Here is a 19,720-nt window from a genome sequence, read left to right on the forward strand (position 1 = left end):
CACCTACTGCAATTGATGTGGTTAGTATTTTAATAGGCATGTAAGAAGCAAAAAAGATTGAAAAAATTTCTGCTTTCTAATGACACAGTATCAAAGCGAATTGATGACATGACTACTGACGTTTGCAATCAGATAATCAGTGAGTTCAAGTGAATCGTAGTATTCAGTTATCTCAGTATTCAGTTTGATGAATCAACAGATATGGCAAAAATTTCTCAGTTCTTGTGTTTTGTGAGATATGAATGCTATAGTGACAGATCAGTCAAAGAAAATATGTTCTACAAACCATCATGTGGTCATGCAATAAAACAAAGTCTTATTGATTTATTTTTTTTATGAAGCTTCTAAAAACTATAACTAGATTAGACAAAATGTATTGCAGTATGTGGTGATGGTGCAAAGATGATAACATGAAAGAACAGTGCGTTTCTGAAAGAATTAAAAGAGCTGTTTTTTACCAAGGGCAGAATGGATGCACTGCTTTCTTCAGACATGCTCTTGTTACAAAAAATATGCCAGAGAATCTCAAACAAATTCTTTGTAAAGCTATAAAACTGGTTAATTAAAAGTCTACCATTACAGAGTAGACTGTTTGCTAAACTATGCAATGAAATTGATGAAAAGAAAAAAATCCCATCTTTTCCATATAGAAGTCAGGTGGTTATCAAGGGGGAAAGTTAACCTGTTATTGGAATTGCGAGATGAAATAATATAATTTTTTCCGGATAAATAAATGCCATTCTCAATTTTTTTTTTCTTTTCAGAACAATGAGTAAATGTTACTGTTTGCTTACTTAGCTGATGTATCACAAGCACTAGATAAAAACATTTTAATGACATACAAAGTTCATGTTTTCATTAAGAGGCTTGATTGATATCTGGGTTATTCGTTTTCAAAGCAAAAAGTTTGATATCTTTTTACTCGCTTCCGATTATTGGCTAAAGAAGACACTATTATTCACCACAATTTTAATACCATGAAGATACATATGTGTGAGCTAAAAATTCAGTTGGTGGAGTACTTCTCAGAAGATAAAAATGATCTCTCATAGAGAGGGTACTGAATCCATTTAATGAGAACGTTGCAGCTGTTAAGTTACCACTTGAGATTCATGGCCAGCTCATCGAAATATCTGTTGATAAAATGTTGCAGCTACAATTCACATCTGAAGATTAAGGTACGTTTTGATTTGCTCATCGTGGTGAATATGGAAACCTAGTCACAGAAGTATTGAAAATATTAATCCCTTCACCATGTCTTACCTCTGTGAAAAAGGTTTTTCGTCTGCATTAAAAACTAAATATAGGAATCGTTTTTATCACTTGAAAAAATTTACTTTTGTGTGTTTCTAACATAGATCCATGTATGGAGAAATTTTTAAATGAAAAACAAACGCAACCATCTCATTAATTTATTTTCTTTACATACTTATAAATGCAAGTAAAATGTTTATAATAAAATTATTTCATAGTATAATATATTTCATAGAGTATAATAGTTTCTCATTAAAAAAAAAAAAAATTGAAATAAAATTTTTTAATATATTTAAAATCAGTTTCAGTAAATATTTTAATCATTAAAAAAGCCCCCTGATGCATGAGCCCCCAAATTTTCAAAAAGGCAAACCATATTTTTCAAATTGTGATTCTAATATACCAATATTAAAAATTAACAAATTTAAATATCATAAAATAATTTTATATTTAATAAAAGAAAAGTTTTTTAAATTGTTAAAATTAATTACAGTACTTGCTTTTTTAATTTGTCTATTAAGATATAACTGAAGCCGGCTAATTGAACATTTTTGGTTAATATTTTGTAACCATTCATACCTCTTAAAAATAATGAATTTATATATTATTTTTTTTTTTAATAATAATGGATTACTTTATCATATAGACACAAATAGAGATTAAAATGACTGATTTGAAAAAAATTACATAAATTGACTGGCTTAGCTGAGAAAATTATACTGACTTTTTTAAAATTTAACTAACTAATTTTTTAATTTAATTTTTAATTTTACTGACTTTTTTCCAGCAATTATTATTTCATGTTTTCATTTTTAAATTTGTAGATATAATATTAACAGTTATATGTAATTAAAATAAATAAATTTTACTATGTTTCTGTTAGTGGAAGGAGGTAGATCCAGAAAGCTTAATGGATTCAAAACTGAAATGCGTATTTGAAATGCCTGTCGATGATGAAACTCCTAATCCTACTGCACCTTCTGAATTGACAACTGCAAGTGATGAAACTAGACGAATTGGAGATTCAGTAAGCATTATTACTACCCTTATTAAAATTTTTCTTTTTATTTAATTGCTAAGAAAGATAATAATAAATCAGTAATTTAATTATTGATTCAGTGGGAGACCATTTTTTGATTACTTTTCTAGTTTTTATGGCTTGATGATGACTTGGCTTGACTGTTTGTTCACTGATGACAAAAAAATTCACATGACTTAAAAATTATTTTCAGTAGCACAGATAATAATTTCCAGTTGGTAGTTTTTTTACCTTTTATTATTTTCATAATTAATTCTAGATAATATATTATGTTTTTCACTTAAGTCAATTTAGCCAATTCTGTGTCCTTGGCAAGGTACAGGACCAAGCCTTCAAACCAGAATCTTCACTGGGAGAAAGAATACTAGTTATTGCTTATTTGGTTTTTCGTACTCAAGGAATAAATGCCTACCAGTTTTACTGAATTTTTAGCTTATTTTATATATTGGATCTTTTAAAAAAACAGATCCATAATTTAAAATGATTCCTGAACATACTTTCCTTACAAATTGTTTATACAATCTAAGAAGAGATTTTACTGTATATTTACTCTGGGTTCTTTAATGTGAAGTGTTAAATCTAGTTGGATGTGGGTACTCCACATAAAAATTTGTTTTGATCTGGTTTTTTATTTTAGTTTCAGCAGCGTCACACAACACCACAAAATGGTTCAAATCCAATTCTTTAAATATTTGCCAGGAGAGATAATTACTTAATTTTGCGTTCATACTGTAATATGTTTATTTTATTTTTATACATTTGTTTGTTTCATTTCTTAGGCAAATGTGAATCATGATGGAGGTGAATTAGCCAAGGCAGCAAAGGAAGTTAAACATCTTAGGGCAGAAGAAAGTTGCTTGCGGCAAGAGAATTTGCTTCTTAAAGTAAGCATTTAATTTGAAGTAGAGCACTGATTTTTTTGACAATAAATTTCTACTTATTCAATAATTTCTTAATAAACCTCTTTGTGCTAGTATATTTATATCTTATTTTATGTTACAGTTTTTTTTTTTTGTCACAGTGTTCATAATATTTGTAGATACTAATTTTGGGGAATCCTTATTCATTTAGTATTCTGACTGTTTTAATTAAATTACTAGAGAAAATGAAATTAAAATTGTTTTGTGTATCTTGACATTAACAATTAGCAAATAAAACTGATTGCTTCAGTTCCTTTACTTATCTAGCAACTTTACTAAAAATTAAATACTGAGCTAGAAAAAAGATCACAGCAATGATTTATTGAAACATATTCGCCCTTTCGGTCAAGTTATGCTATAGAGAGTAAAAAAATAAATCTTATTAAAAACAAAAAAAATAAATGGTAGCTGTAGTTATTTTATGTTTTCCTTCAATAATTTTGTCTTGTTTCTTTCATCACTACATTAAACAGAGCTAGACTATACATTTCTAAACACCAGTTTAAACTTGGATCATTCCAAATTACTGAACTTTTAAGTATTAATGCATCAGACTTCAGTGAAAGTGAATGTAATCAGTTTAATGTAGGAAATTTACTCTATGCAACAAGATGTATCTGCACTCATCAACTCTAATGCTGCTAATTTTATAAAACCTGAAAACAAATTATATCTACAGCAGGTTCTACAGTTTTTCTGATTGGTGCTATGAAAGGACAGCTTTGTACCCTCCCAGAGAGGAGCTACAGCAAAAGAAAAATACTTACCCACAAGTGGGACCATTCTGCCTCTGGGTAAGAATGCCCATCCCACCTATAAACCCTCAGAAAATAAAAGTGTTTTTACCCAGGATGGGAGTAGCTCATCACTAATCTGTAATGAACCATTCTATTCCTAGAATTGATGGCATGTTGAAATCTGATCTTCATTGTGTGATGTTTTTGAAAATATCGTTCTTCAGTACGTTGTTTGTGTCATATATATCTACATTCACAGAATTCAAAATAGAAAAGAAGGGATAAAATGTAATGAAAGGGTAGTTAAAAATGATGGGTTACCAACAGCAAATCACAAAACAACTTGCAGACGTAAGGCCCCTTCCAGGGAGCAGTACCTATGCTGCCTACAATACTTTGGTGTAAAAGTGATATTTTTACTGAGGTGGATGTTGCTCATTATTAAAAAGTTATTTTGAATTCTGCGTGCAGAAACGTTTTTTAATTAATGTAGAAATTAATGTAATGAATAGTGATTATTCCTAAAGGAACAATCTCATCCATCCGCAGAATTGAGTGGCATAATGAATTTATCCCACTGAACTTTTAGCTGTACTGCCAAATTTTCTCTGGAGGGTTTTTATTAGGATATTACTAAGAGTGTTAAATTCTGATTTCTTATTATTGTACTTAAGCGTTTGATATTGAAGAAATGCTGCTTAGCACAGCCCTTCTAGTAAAGGTATATCGTTATATTAACTTCAAATGTAATCTGATTTCTAAGTAGTAGGTCAATATTATTACACTTATGTACGTCACTAGCTTATGTTATCATTTGTGTCTTGAAACTTTAAAGGTTTGTGATCATAAAATAACCAAGTACTTGCTATTGTTAGAATTGGGTCAGCATCGATAACAACAGCAGTGATACAATATCATATTTCTTTATTAGTGGATTATTTATGAAAAGTGTTCAAAAGAGGTGTATCAAAAGGCAGATATAAGAAATAACCTGCCTCTGTGTAAATTAAACTTACATAATATGAGTTCCTCATGTCTTAGCCATAATCTGAGTGATTCACTTTAAATATATGTTTAAGTTTCTTAGAAAATAAAAGTAAACAGTATTTATAATTTAATCCTTTATATGATCGATTGAAGTTACTATTTTAATCAGAATAATAATTTTAATATTTTACACACTTCTCTTGTTTCTCTTATTCTATGTGTATATGTAATTCCTACATTCCACACCTATATAAGTGAAAATGTTTTTAATGATACAATCATCTTACCTTCTGAGTGAATCGTTGCAAATTGACTACAGTATTTCAATAAGTTTCATGTGTAGTAAATTTCCAGAATAGTAAACTATTTAATTTTTTTAATTTTCAAGTGATTCAACTTTTTTTTAACTTGTCAGCAATTTCATTGATTTTACATTTTTGAAGTGGAGTTAATACAAACAGTATACTGTGAAGCTATTTTGCGATTCACTTGAAAATAGACTGCATTTTTTGGTTCATTGAAGACTTCATTATAATGAAGATTAAAAGTTGTTTTTACTGGTTTACTCTCTGGCACTGTCAAGTTATGAATTATATATAGGCAACACCAAGGTCTTTGAAGTTTATTTTAATTTCTTATTTAAACAGACATCATTTCTAGCAGTTGATGCTCTATTTCTTCTTCTTCAGTGGACTTTTCACTATGATGAGTAAGCTTAAAATAATCATACGTTTGGCAGCAATTTCTGTAAAAGGTGTAATGTGAAAGATGTTATATAGATTTTTTATAATGGGAAAGATTTTTTATAACAAAGGATAACTTTCTTGTAATAATGACCGTATTGTAATGGTCAGTGATAAAATTCATTCGCTGAATATGAAAACTTATAAAAAGGAATAATTAAAAGAGTAGTTATTGAACATTTCAGTTTCATCTTACATTTTTAAACAGACGCCACTAATTGACATAAAAAGACATAAAGCAAGTGGATATATCAGTATTTCAATGTGAAAAAATTAAAACATAGTTGTATTTGGTAAATCTGTATAAGACTGTTCATGTTTCACTTATTAATAATGATTAACAGATAGTGTAATTTTTAAAAAATTAAGATATAGTTGTATTTTAATAAATTTGCATAAGGCTATATATGTTTTACCTATTAATACCAATTAACAGATAGGGTAATTTTCCACTAATAAATGTTGTCTGTCTGCAGTGAAATCTGCTAGTGTTTGATATCAGCAATGTATATCGGTTACATTAATCTGTTGTTTCACTCTTTTCTGTTTAGCCTCTGGAATCACCATAAGGTATTACTTCAGAGGATGAATGAGGATGATATGTATGATTGTAAATGAAGTGTAGTCTTGCACAGTCTTGGATCGACCCTTCCAAGATGTGTGTCTAATTAAAACCCAACCACCAAAGAACACCGGTATCCACAATCTAGTATTCAGATATGTATAAAAGTAACTGCCTTCACTAGAATTTGAACCTTAGAACTCTCGACTTCAAAATCAGCTGATTTGTGATGACAAGTTAACTAATTGACCAGCCCGTTGGGCTAATCTTTTGATTCAGATTAATTTGTCAATTCCGATGGGAAATATGTGTTATCCAGGATGTTTTAAGGATACTATGTTATCCTTATTGTACATTCTTTAATTTGTAATGTTTTCCCCGAGGTGTTGCAAATGTTACAAAATCATCAGGTTGTCGGAGAGGAGTTAACTTTTTCACTAGTCAGCACTTGGTACTGACTTACATTTAATTAATTGTATACATTAATTTTTACTTTTTTGTTTTTTTTTTTTTCATTTTTTATGGTCTTTTTAATTGTCTTTTATTTATGTTTTAGGAGGAGCTGCTTCAGCTGCACCATCAAATTTACACCGGGAGTGGTGGAACAGCCCAAATTTCCTCGACTACACCTGTACCCACACCTGTTGCAGCTGTACCTTCAATCCTTTATATCGGTTTTGCCTTAGGCATGGGCTTACTCGGCATATTGCTTGGCAAGTTTCTCCTCTGAACACAGAGTAAGTCCTCACTATCCTCCTCCTTACACACTCTATTATTATCACATCTTCCTTCATCCTCTTTTATTAAATCTTTATTCGCGTCATCATTGTCATTTGCATCACAGTTATCAAAATCATTATCATAATATCATTTTCATTGTAATATTTATTTTTAAATTTATTTATTTTTTATTTTTTAATTAGAGTACATTCCCATCTTTGATTCAATTGATTCTTTTATTTTCATTCATAGTTAATTATCATTATTCACACAGTAATTAGTTATATTCATATATACTGCAATGGAGTCTTTTCACTGATTAAATCGCTTTGTTACTATTATATATAGTTACCTGTATAAGATCATACGATTGCATTTTCCAGTTTTTCTCCTTTTTATCTTGAGAGATTGGGTTTTTTCTTTGTTTTCTTTTAGTTTTAATTCCTTATTTTCTTTTTTTATTTTCTTTAAATCTCAGTTATGATATTAGATCATCATTCATATTCAATACCAATATGTAAATCATTCTAGATTTTTGTTTTATTTTGTTTTCTTATTAATATTATAACTTTAATTAAATTGTGGTTTCAGTACTTGTTTATTATATTTATATTTATAAAGAGCCAAACGTAATATATAAATTATCAAATTAAAAAAAAAATATGTATTACTCATTTTAAGTCTTAATTATAATAAATGATTAAGTAATAAAATTAGCAATATCTGTTCTTTGCTGTTTTATTTGCACAAGTATTGTGTTATATGAAATATTGCGAATCCATCAATTTAGTTAAAAATTAATAATGATGGTTTGTATTATTTGGTATGATTATAAAATAGAATTCCTTTTTCAAATATTTTATTTGCAATATTTGTTATTGAAAGAAAAAAGTAAATAAAGATGACTTATAATGTAATATATATATTATGTAAAGAAATATAAAAATAATCAATATTCTGCATATTGGAAATAAGTTGTTGCTGATAATAAAATTAGTTTAATAAAAGGGGCATTTAAAATATACAAAAAATTTTTCAATAACATGTTAGTACTACTGTATAGTGTTTTTGATGATGTTTGGATATTGCTTGTTGATATGGTGATAATAACCTTTTGGTTTTTGTCTACTGCAAAGTATGCCATACTATTTTTCTTAATCAGTAAGCAAGAGGTTTGTTGAATTTTAAGGAAAATGCTACCTGCATTTTTTTAACAACCATCCAACCTTTTGAATTGTACTCGATCAATTTATTAAATTACATGTTATTTGTTGACATATTGGCTATTGGCCAGTGTTTCAACATTGATGATGATACTGTTAATCAAGTTTTAATTTTTATTGGCATAGCCCAAACATTTAACAGAATGTGATGATATAACTTCCTTGTTTATCTACACTGAAGATTTATAAAACAATATCTGCTGCTACTGAGTGCATAATATTTTATATTCTAGGGGATGTCTGTCTACAAATATGTATGTAAAGGTCCTTTAGTAATTTCCTTGTAAAAAATAGAACTTTATATTTCACTCTGTAGGATGAATTTTTTCAATATGAATGGCATAAATTTATGTTATGAGTAAAACATATTATTTATCCATAACATTAAATGTCTGATAAACATTCATCTGCTGACGTTTTCAAGATTTCATAATCTTAAAAACAGTAGACTTTTTCCTTATTGTAAACCAGAATTTAATGTTCATTTACTTATTGGTATTTTTAGAATTCCGATGTATTAAAAATTACAGACAATGCCATTTATGTGTTTAAAAAGAAAAACTACTCTTTAAAACAATAACAAAACAAGACAGAATGTTACTGCTTGCAATATATAACCCCCTCAAGAAAATTTATTTTCTGCATCAAGTATTGTAGCACTGATGATATTTGGTAATTTTTTTCATGCACCCAATTTGTTGTATATATTATTTTTTTTTTTAGATGCAGCCTCTGTGTGTGTTACTATTTAATTAATAAATTACGGAGGCAAAAGTGTTAAATTTTAAGTTATTTATAATAATACAAATTCGTAGATTACAACTACTTTAACATAATTTCCTTTTTTTTAAATTTGTGCAGTATTTTTTAATACCTAAAACTCGTATATTCCTATGTATAGTTTGTTAATTGTTTAGTAGCCTATAATGTACTTTTTTCTTTTTTGTATATATAAATATATATTGTTATAAATAATATTTCATTTAATTATATTAATTTTGAAAAAAAATATTATTTGTATTTATAAGTGTATAAAATATAGGAAATTTAAAAGAATTTTTTTCTTTTAACGATTTTCTTTAGATTGCAATTCGATTGATAATTTGTATAAAAGATAAATTTGTGAAGTCTGAATATTTGAATTTATATGGTACTTATTTATTATTATTGTTGACTGATTATGTATTTTTTGTTAGCTTTCTTTTTACTCTCGTTCTGTTTGTGTGTTCATTTTTTTTTCATAAATGGCTTGGCTTCAACTTAGAAAGAAATCATCAGTTATTTAAGGTCTTAAAATCAACAAAAGATATTGTAAACAATTTTTTATTCTGATATTTTACGTATTGTAAAACCTGTCCATCATAAAATTTCAAGAGGCCAGTTTCAATGGTTCAATTGTCCTTTATACAATTTCAATTAGAAGTTATTAATATTATTAAAAAAAATCTCTTTAAAAAGTTGTTTATTTTTAATTAGATATTTTTAATTTAGTGACAGTTTCATTTCGGTTATTAATATTTTCAGTGATTTCTGTGTGTACATATAAAATTAAATTGGTTCATGCCATAAAAAAGTGTTTAAAATGTTCTGTATAAGATCTTTTTTTTTAATTATTGAATTGTGAAAAATATGTTCCTGAAGATGTTTTTGTTGAACTGTGCTGCATGTACTCTTATATTTGGTAAATTTAAAGAGATTTTAAACTTTGGCTGTTTTATATACTGAAAGGCTAATGAACTGATTAATAAAAATGTAACTTTGTTAATGGAGAAAAAGACCATTCAGAATTTGTTTATTTTGATTGTAAATAGTAGTACATAATATATAAACTGATATATTTTCAGAATTTATTTATATTTCAGAAATAATGAATACATCTTTTTTTTTTTTTTTAAAAAAAGTCAAAGATACAAAGTAAGTTTGCAAACAAAAATATAAAAATTTTAGATTGTTTTGATTGTCAAAAAATTAAAATAAAAGTTAATACAAGAAAGGTATAAAAAGCATAAATCAGTTTTACTACAATTAAAATTTCAGCAATCATAATTCTGTGAAGAAATGTGAGCACAGTTTTGCTCCCAAGAGCATAAAAATAAGGTTATAAAATAATAGCGTTGAACATTGAACAATGTTGTAATGCTATTATGTTATGCAATTTAAATTCTATAATATAACATTTAAGCTGCTATGTTAACACTTAAATAAATAGTGCCACTACCAATGGTACACCGTTGTTTTTAAATGATCTGGCATACCGCTGGTTCTTGCTGTTATTAAAGTGCATTGCTGAAGACATTGTTTTTTCAATTGGTCTTAGTTTGTTGGACAACTTAGTTTATAGTCTTATAAATTAATGTACAGCCTCCACTAATGTCCTGCTTATGTTGTACCACCTGTAGACATGGCCAGAAAATGGTAAGTAGCTGAAATTAGTTGATACAGATTTAAAGATCTTTATTACAATAAAACACATCTTTTCATTAATGTGTATAAAAAAATGTATTTTTGGTGCTGGAGATATGCCCATTTTCATGAGTACACCAAAAAATGTTTGATTTTGTTCATGTCAATCCAGCCATTTTCTCATTGTTGATCTTTTTATTTCTTGAGCTGATAAATAGTTATGGGAAAACTTTCAAGTTTAACAAAACTATTTATAGATAATCTACAACTTCATTTTCAGGATCCATTATTTCTTGATAATTTGTTCTCACCGTTAATATCATTAGATAAAGATGCTTACTTGCTTGCCAACAGTTTGAAGATTTCATTGTTGTCAGATTCAAAGAGAGTGACTTGAATCCAGTGTAAATTAGTCATTTTATAACAATAACACTTATAAAATAATGAAACCACATAGGAAAGCACTCAAAAAATTTGTATGCTATTTTGGATTACAAATATTATGTGTAGAAATCATTGAGCATATGTTTAGGGAACAGCTAACCAACTGTTTGAAAAAGTGGCTTATATAAATTATAAAAAAATATATATATAAGTTTTTTTTTTAATATCTGGCAGCATGATTTATTCACATTATCTGAGCTTTCTGTAAAAAACATAAATTACATTATAAGACTTGTTCTATGTTTATTTTCTTGTTATATGTGTACATTTTTTCCTTTGAAAAAAAATCAATTCTTATTCAATCCAGACAGTCATATCATGGACAGGTTTTACTGTAATATTTATATCTAATCGGGTGAAATAAACTTTTCTTTAAGTATGTGGTGTTGGATAAATGTTTTTTTTTTTTTAATTTGTCTCGTTCTGTTTATCTGTATTATTTTTATGTTTAAAATTTTGTCTTTTATTAGAGAGACTTTTTTTGTTGTACTTGTTTAAAAATTAAGTGTTTGTTGGTGGTTTTTTAATGTAATTTTTTTTATCCGGTTCAAATTTTCTGCCAAAAATTTCCTGTAAAAATATTTATTTTTTTATTTTAGGAGGAGGTTTTTTGATGATTTGTAAATATATTATTACTATATAGATATTTCATTTCTGGTGCTGCTTTTGTAGTAAAAAGGTTATTGCATTTTCAATTCATATATTGGTAGCGTCGTCATCAGTTTTTGAATTTTACAAGCACATAAAATAACTGCAGATTGTCTATTTTCTATAATATATAAAATAACTACAGTTAATTAAGTTTTTGTTTCATTTTCTAAAGTTAACTTTAGTAGTACTTCATGTTTTATACAGTTTATAGTAATGATGTTAATTATGATTATTGTTATTTTATCGGTTAAAAAATTTAATTACTGAAATGTTTGGATATGAATATGTTATGCGTAATAATAATATTTGTTTTGGGCAAATACCACTGCCATTGTAGTTAATATAGAATTTTGTTCAAGAAATAATATTATGATTTTTAATAATAACATTTATATTATAGTGCATTAAAAAAATAATAAATTCCTTAATGGCAAGGCATTGTGGCTGCTTTTATTTATTGATGTTTTTTATATTTTTTTTTAGTGCTTGTTTTTTTTACATATATTAGGGCCTAATTTTAATATTACTATTGTAACATAATAAAAAATTATCAGTTGATTGTGTTCGTCAAATCATTTTTTTTATCTGTGTGTAAATATATATTATATACCATCTTCATGATGTATATTCAGTGTTATATATTTAATGCATATGGTATTATTCTTTTTTTTTTTTATAAGCTTTCTCTTATTAGTTTATTTATTTGATTAAATTTGACATGATATAGTATACTTGAATTTCCTTTTTAATCATTAAATTATTTATCATTGAATAAAAGCTTATCTCTTCCTTTCTACTTCTGGCATGAAAACAGTTAAAATTTATTATGTAATTCAATTATTCTTTTATTATGAGTGTTGACCAGAAAATAACTTATTTGTACAGGTTAATAGCCTGTTCACATTTAAGATTGGCTGGCCTCATTCCCATGCTCACTTCCCTCTGTACTTGTGTTAGTAAAAAGGAAAAAGTTCAGAAAATTGTGTGCACAATTGTCCACCATTTTGACCCTAAAATCATAAAATTTTAACAAAATTTATTGTTAGCATTAATCTTTCAGGCAAGAAAAAAATGAAGTGAAAATATATTTTTCCTTTTTTTAAGTCATCTTTTGTTGGACCACAGAATATGATAAATGTTTTCATCAAACTATCTACCTCAAAATATCCATGCCTTTTTACTTTCAGTCTCCAGCCTCTCACTAAATTATATTAATCTAAAAATCACTATACATCAGAGACTGATTTTTGGTTTTATAACCCTTCCTTTTTTTTCATTGTTAGGTTCTCTGCTCATCACCCAGGAGGATCAAGATTTTTTTTAGGTTTCTTCTGCTAGCCAAAAAAGTCTCATTTTTAGACTCAAGATACTCTTATCATAAAATGTTAGTATTTTCCGTTTGTAATATCATACTGCTTTGCTTTGTATACTACCAACAATTTTTTGGGATCTTACTAGCCTCAAAGCACCCAAACATACATTTTTTCCTTACTTCACTGCCCCATTGGTCAGAGTCTGTCACTTCCTTAGATGTTCCAAGTGACCATCAAGGTATAACAAAAATTGTTAACTTTCATAACCAAAATGTCTTCCTTTTTTCAATAAAGCTTCTAATAAAATAATCATATCTCTCAAATCTTCTCATTCATGACACTGTTTCATTGAAGCTGTTAACAAAACATTTGTGTGGTCTTGCTCTTCTCTTGTTTGGTAGACAGAACTATACCTTTTGATGTCATTTGAGCATGGTTAGTTGCAAGTTGATTATAAATTAGGATTTCTCAATTATTATTCCACTTTTGGCAGTGCTGTCAAGTAAGTATTTAATCTTTTCAGCTAAGGGTTTTTTATTTGTTTTATTAGATTGTGTAAATATGTGTATTAAAATAGTATATGGTGTTTATTATGCCAAAAAGTAGTTGAGTGGCCAATTTGATTGCTGTTTCTATTAAAAAAAAAATATTTTTAGTAAAAAAAAACAAGTAAAATGAAAAGAATGAAATATTTAAAATTTTAAATAATTTTTGCAATTTACATAATTCACTAAAAACCAAAGTATGCACAAAGCTAAAAGTAAAATAGAAAATAGGGATTTTTGCTTTACAGCTTTTAAATACTTGTTCAATCATTTAACTTGGATTAATTATTACACTTATTTCAGCGTTTGCTAATAAAATAAAAATTAAAACATTATAATACTAAAATAAGGCAAAAGTCTAATAAAGAAACGAAGTTAAAAAATATTAACTCCAATGAAAAACATCAGTCCACCTGAACATACCAACCACTCCAGCAAATCCAGAATTATTGAAATAACATCTAGGTCACTAGTAACAGGTTAATTGTGTAGTATATAATATTGTAAATAGTAAATTTTGTAATATGCAGAAAATCCACTCAATTTACATATGGTAACTTTTTTACAAAAAATGGAAACTTTTAAAATTAAAATATTCTGATAAATATTTGCGATTCTAGGGTTAAGTAAAATACCTGCTCTTTTTTTATAAATTATCAGTTCATTGTTTCAAGCCAATTTGTTGGTAACAAGAAGTAAACATTTAGTTAAGATTTTTATTGTAAATAATTTGTCTTTTCTTCATTAAATATTCCTCTGTTCTTGTGAAAGTGATTAACTGTTTATACTCAGTTTATACTTTATTTTTGTTTATTGATTATTATCAAACTAGCTATAACAGTACAAATGAAGATAACTGAAAAATTGAAACAGCCCACTCAGATGTATTACGGAAGATTGTAATGTAAAAAAATCTGAGGATAATGTAAGTTAATGGTTCAGGAGTGTGTGGAAATGTTAGTTTACTAATTTTAACCTTAGCTGAGAGAAATATGTGAATCGCAAAAAATATAAAAAATGTTTAATAATATTTCAAATATTTTCCACTTTAACTTGAAATAAATTGGAATAACATCTTATATAAACCAAAATTTTTATTTTAAGACTATTACCATTTAAAACATTTTTTTAAAAATAATTTAATTATCGAAGATCATACTTAATATCCCTGTAAAATTATAATATTTTTGTATATCTATAAAAGAAAAATCTTGTGAGAGATCTTATTTTAAACCAATCTTTGAACACTACTAGGTAGCATTGTATTCTAACATCTGTTACTTTCTAGATGGTATTTGTCACATTTTTTTGTCTCTCTTTAATTACATTCAGTTATACTTTTCAATACAATTTTTGGGAGTTGTATGATCTTGACAATGTTTAAAAAATTGGTTATGCATAGAACAAAGTGGGAAGTAGAATAATAATAAAATCTGAAAATAAAAAATGTTTTTTTGATTTCTTTTGTAAAAAAAAGAAAAGAAAATTGCATTACTACCCAGTTACAATAATGATAAATTAATTTATATTTTAGTATTAATTTAGATTGTAATATAATATAATTTTTAGAATAATTTTTTGTTTTTTAATTATAATTGTTTGTTGCTGCAGCTGTAGTAGTTTAGTAATATATCATTTTAAAATGGAAAAATAAAATGCTGTTTAGGATTGTTTATGTTATTTTGTACTATCACTATTACATGCATTTCATAATCATTACTGGTTTTTTCCCTTTTTTATAGTACTGTACATTGCTAAGATAGTCAGTGAATTGTTATTAATTAATATATAAAAATCTAAATACTACTTCATTACCTTAGCATAAAATAAATTTTGTATTATTATTTATATAGCAATTATTTTTACAGCATTAATTATTATTGTTACTTTAATTTTTAACCAAAAAACATCAGGTAGTACTATTAAAAAAAAAGAAACGTATTTTTAAAAGAATCCATTGAGGGAAATTTCAATTTAAAAAATACTTTTTTATATCCTTTTTTCATCTTGAATGTTTTATTTGTATTAGTTTTTTCTAAACTTCTTTATCATAACTTATGTTTGACCAAAGACATAAGTTGATTTAATAAGTAATTATTTTATAACATACAAGTATTTACAGTTTTTCTAATTTTTTAATACATTTAACATTGCATTTTGAGTTTCCTTAATAACTTTTGTGTATATAATTAATGAATTCAAAAATGTATAATAACACTGTAAATGTATTAAATGAAAAAGTATTATTGAGCTGTTATATGAGTAATTGTCAATTTTCTATACAGTATGTAATTATTTCCCTATCTAAAAATCATGAAGTTTTCTATTTTATGGTTTGAATTCATTTTGATAAATATATTTTGAGAATCTGTTTCCGATGAAGGATAACCACAAGCATTCTAGTCCAGATTTATGTTAAGATGATACCATTTACATAAATTTCACTATAATAAATATGATGTCAAAAGATACATTTTCCCTGGACTGTTTTTGATTAAAAAGCTGCCTTTTCAACAATCATACACATGATGAAATCACAGTAATAATATTGTGATATTTATATTTTCACCAGAAGCAATTAGGATATTTGTAAATTCATTCGCTGAATCGAAGTAGAAATTTATTTGACTTAACAATGAATAAATTACTTAATGTAAAGAAATTTAACGATGTATAAAAGTGAAAACTAAAGTAAAAAATAAATCTTGTTTAACATAAATTTCTTGTGTTAAACAATTAAAAACCCAAAATATTTTTTTAGAAAAATATTCTTTAAATAAAGTGTATTTGCATTTAGAAAGGTTGAAATTACATCATTAAAGTTAGATTTAGCATTCCTTATATGGTGTATTTTACATGTTCACATGTGGTAAATATTTAGATTAATAAATAGGTAAATAATCATACTTGAGCAAATGGCTGTGTTAGAACTTTACTGATTTTATTACTTAGACAATGTCTGCGTAATATAATGAACAAAATATCAAGAGGACAGCTCAGTTTTATATAAGTTGAAACTTAATTATCCAGATAAGTCTAAAAAAAATTTCAGTTGAAGTTAATGATATTGTGTATATTTAATTATCAGACTAACTATTTGACATAGTTCAGTAGTTATTGATCAAGCCAGTACTAATAATAATAATGACAAATTAGTACTGTAATTATTGCTGCATGAAATGTAATGAGACTGTATAAGTGAAGCGCTGCGTATTTAAAATTTTAAGAAAAAATACAGTAACCAAAAAATTAATTTTTTTTTAATGGATGGAACTATTACCAGGGTAAATAGTCATTGTACATGCAAAGAAGTGAGAGAACCAAATGTAAGTAACAGTATGTATAAAGGATTCGGTGGTTCTAGCAGGGATCCTAATCTTGTCAGAATATTGTGGGAAAATATCAATTTTGTTTCATTACTTTTAGAAGTTGTTAGTACTGTTCAAAAAAATTCTTGTATGAATTGGCAGAGCTTATGCTTATCTAGTTGGAGCTGGTATTTGCATTTAAATATTATGAGGTTAGATCTTAACCATAGATTGAAGTGCTAAAAGTAGCAGATAATTTTAACATTGTAGAGATATTATTTACTCTTGAAATATTTGTTGAATTTTTTTTTTTTTTTTTTTTTTTTTTTTTTTTTAATATATATTATTTGATTTATTTCTCATCATCTTTAAGTGTTTGGTCATCATAATTCCAGAAAAAAACCAAGTATATTTATTTATAAATTGTTTTGAAAAGTGTATAGAATTCTTTAGCTGATTTTTGATTTTTATATTTTCAAAATAGAAGATTACTTCAAAAGTAAACATTTGGAAATTTAAAAAATTGTTTCTTAGATTTACAAGTATTTAAAATTTTCATAGTATTGTTTATTTCTGTAGAAATATTCAGGAATGTATGAGCTTTTTTTGTAAATGTACTAAATACCCTAATATTTCAAAAATAATAAATTATTAATAAAGTTGTAAAAAAAATAGCTGAAGTTAACCAAGCAATCTGCAGGTTGGTTGATACTGTAATATAGAAAAATTGTATTTATAAAAACTATTCAGCGTATGAATTTATCACTTGTAAGATTTAATTATTTTTTAGAAACTGAATAAGCTACTTCTATTCTACTTTTTTTTTAATTATTTAAAAAAAAAAAAAAAAAATCACAAACTAATTACTGTGAGAAAGCAAAAGTATTGTGTTATGTAGATGATAAATGCATCTGTTTGGGAATACTATTCATAGAATAAAATACATTATCGAATAAAATTATGTAATATAATAACTTATTATGAAATAAAATGAAAAAATCTTTTATTTTCATTTAGTGTAATCTTAACCTAGTTTGTTTCTTGCATTTGCTAGACCTGTAAAATAAAATTGCTTTCAGCACAGCATAACCGGTCAAAAATCTATTTTTTATGTTCATAATTGTAGGATTAAAAATGTAGGTTATATTAAGGAATTAAGAGAATCAAATCTCATCCTAATCTTGGTTTCCATATGAACCAAATGCATGGACAGATTGATTTATCTACATTTTTCATCACAATGTTAGCTTTTTTCTCCTGCACATTTGAAAAGCTTATTCAAACAGGTGACTGGTATATGTTGATAATAAGTTTGATAACAATTAAATTTTTCATTTGTGTTCTCACTCTTAATTTCATTAATTTTATCAGACTGCTCGACTGTATCTTGTGCAGGTTATACAAATTAACAATAATAGATATATATATATATATATATATATATATATAAAACTGCTGTAGATTAACTCCTCTTATGTTTTTAGATTTTCATAAATAAATTTTAGATTTTATATTAAGTATTTATAAAACCTCTCTTAAATCTGTTTGATTTACATTAGTAGTGTTGAATGAAGTGTATATGAGTGAGAACATTTTTAAATATTAACTTACAGTCTACTAAACTAACATCAAATCAAAATTTAATCTCTAATCAGTTAAGGATCTAACTATTAAAAAGTAAGCGTTTTCATATTACTTTCCCATTTGTTTACTTTTATCAGAAAACAAATGTCAGTTAATTTTTATCCAAAAAAAAAAATTATAATCATAACCTTATCATGACTAAATTACCTTTAAATCGATTAATGTACTTCCTCAAGAGAATAATAATGAATAATTTTTATTTCAATCTATGTTTAAATTCAAATAATTTTTACAAAATTTGAATTACTTGTCAGTCACAAGGAAAAAGTTTATTAGTTTTAAAAAAATAAATTTTAATATCCTGAAGTAACATCTATATTGAGAGATTGCCATAATGTATATATATGTTAAGTGTCATAACCATAATCAATATAGGTGACCTGACAGGAGCCACTCTTCCTAAAATGAAATATTGTTAAATCATGCTAGTGCAGTAAAGTGGTTTGGTGAAATATATTATGTATATTGGTTAAGTACACACTAATATTGTATATCAGTGAGCTGAGCCCATTGAAATACACGTGATATTTAGCCTTATAAGCGAGTGATACCTTCATTCTCTTCACCAGATTAAGTACTGTAACTGTATGATGAATATTATTAATCTCGGAGAAACTAATAGATTGGGGTGTCTCTTGTACTGCATAATTAAAAAGAAAAAATATTGAAAATATGAATTTTTAGTGATAAATTGACTAAATTTACTTCACCAATATTTTTACTTGTTCATACTCGTCACATGAAAATGTTGTAACAATATTATGAAATATGTACACAAACAGGTGGATGCGACAACACTAATTGTTTTCTTCAAATAATAAACAAAAATAAAAATTCATCACTCCTATTTACAGAAATAAGCTAGATACTGTGTATACAACAAAAGCTTCCAATACAAAAACGAAACAGAACTATCACACAAAATTTGCTTATAAAAAATATGTCCTAGTAATGTGCTAACTTATACAATACAATGCAAGCTCGATATGAAAAATAGCTTCAAAGATAAAATGAGAAAAGCTTTAAACTAACATATGCATTTGTCCAATTCTAGTTACACTGTCATCATTTGCCAACTCCTTACCACCTCATAGAAACAGATACACCAGCATTAAGTGATCTAAATATCCTACATTTGTATAAAAAATGGAATGCATTTAATGTACTTAAATAAGAAATGTATGAAATGCCAAAATATATAGAAATTATTTATTAATTAAATAAATA

The 19,720-nt window shown here is 26.3% G+C and overlaps 1 protein-coding gene across 1 annotated transcript in view; it reads left to right on the plus strand.

Moving 5' to 3' along the window:
* The window catches only part of Vap33 (VAMP-associated protein 33kDa), a 63,185-nt gene that overhangs the window by 39,888 nt on the left and 3,577 nt on the right, over positions 1-19,720 (plus strand). Inside the window, exons 4-6 of the mRNA XM_075373739.1 lie at positions 2,138-2,281; positions 3,073-3,177; positions 6,799-6,979. Coding sequence (XP_075229854.1) covers positions 2,138-2,281; positions 3,073-3,177; positions 6,799-6,972 — 423 coding nt within the window. The 3' untranslated portion in view covers positions 6,973-6,979. The remainder of the gene's footprint in view (positions 1-2,137; positions 2,282-3,072; positions 3,178-6,798; positions 6,980-19,720) is intronic.

The sequence above is a fragment of the Lycorma delicatula genome, chromosome 8 (assembly GCF_047948215.1).
Source record: "Lycorma delicatula isolate Av1 chromosome 8, ASM4794821v1, whole genome shotgun sequence".
Classification (NCBI taxonomy): domain Eukaryota; kingdom Metazoa; phylum Arthropoda; class Insecta; order Hemiptera; family Fulgoridae; genus Lycorma; species Lycorma delicatula.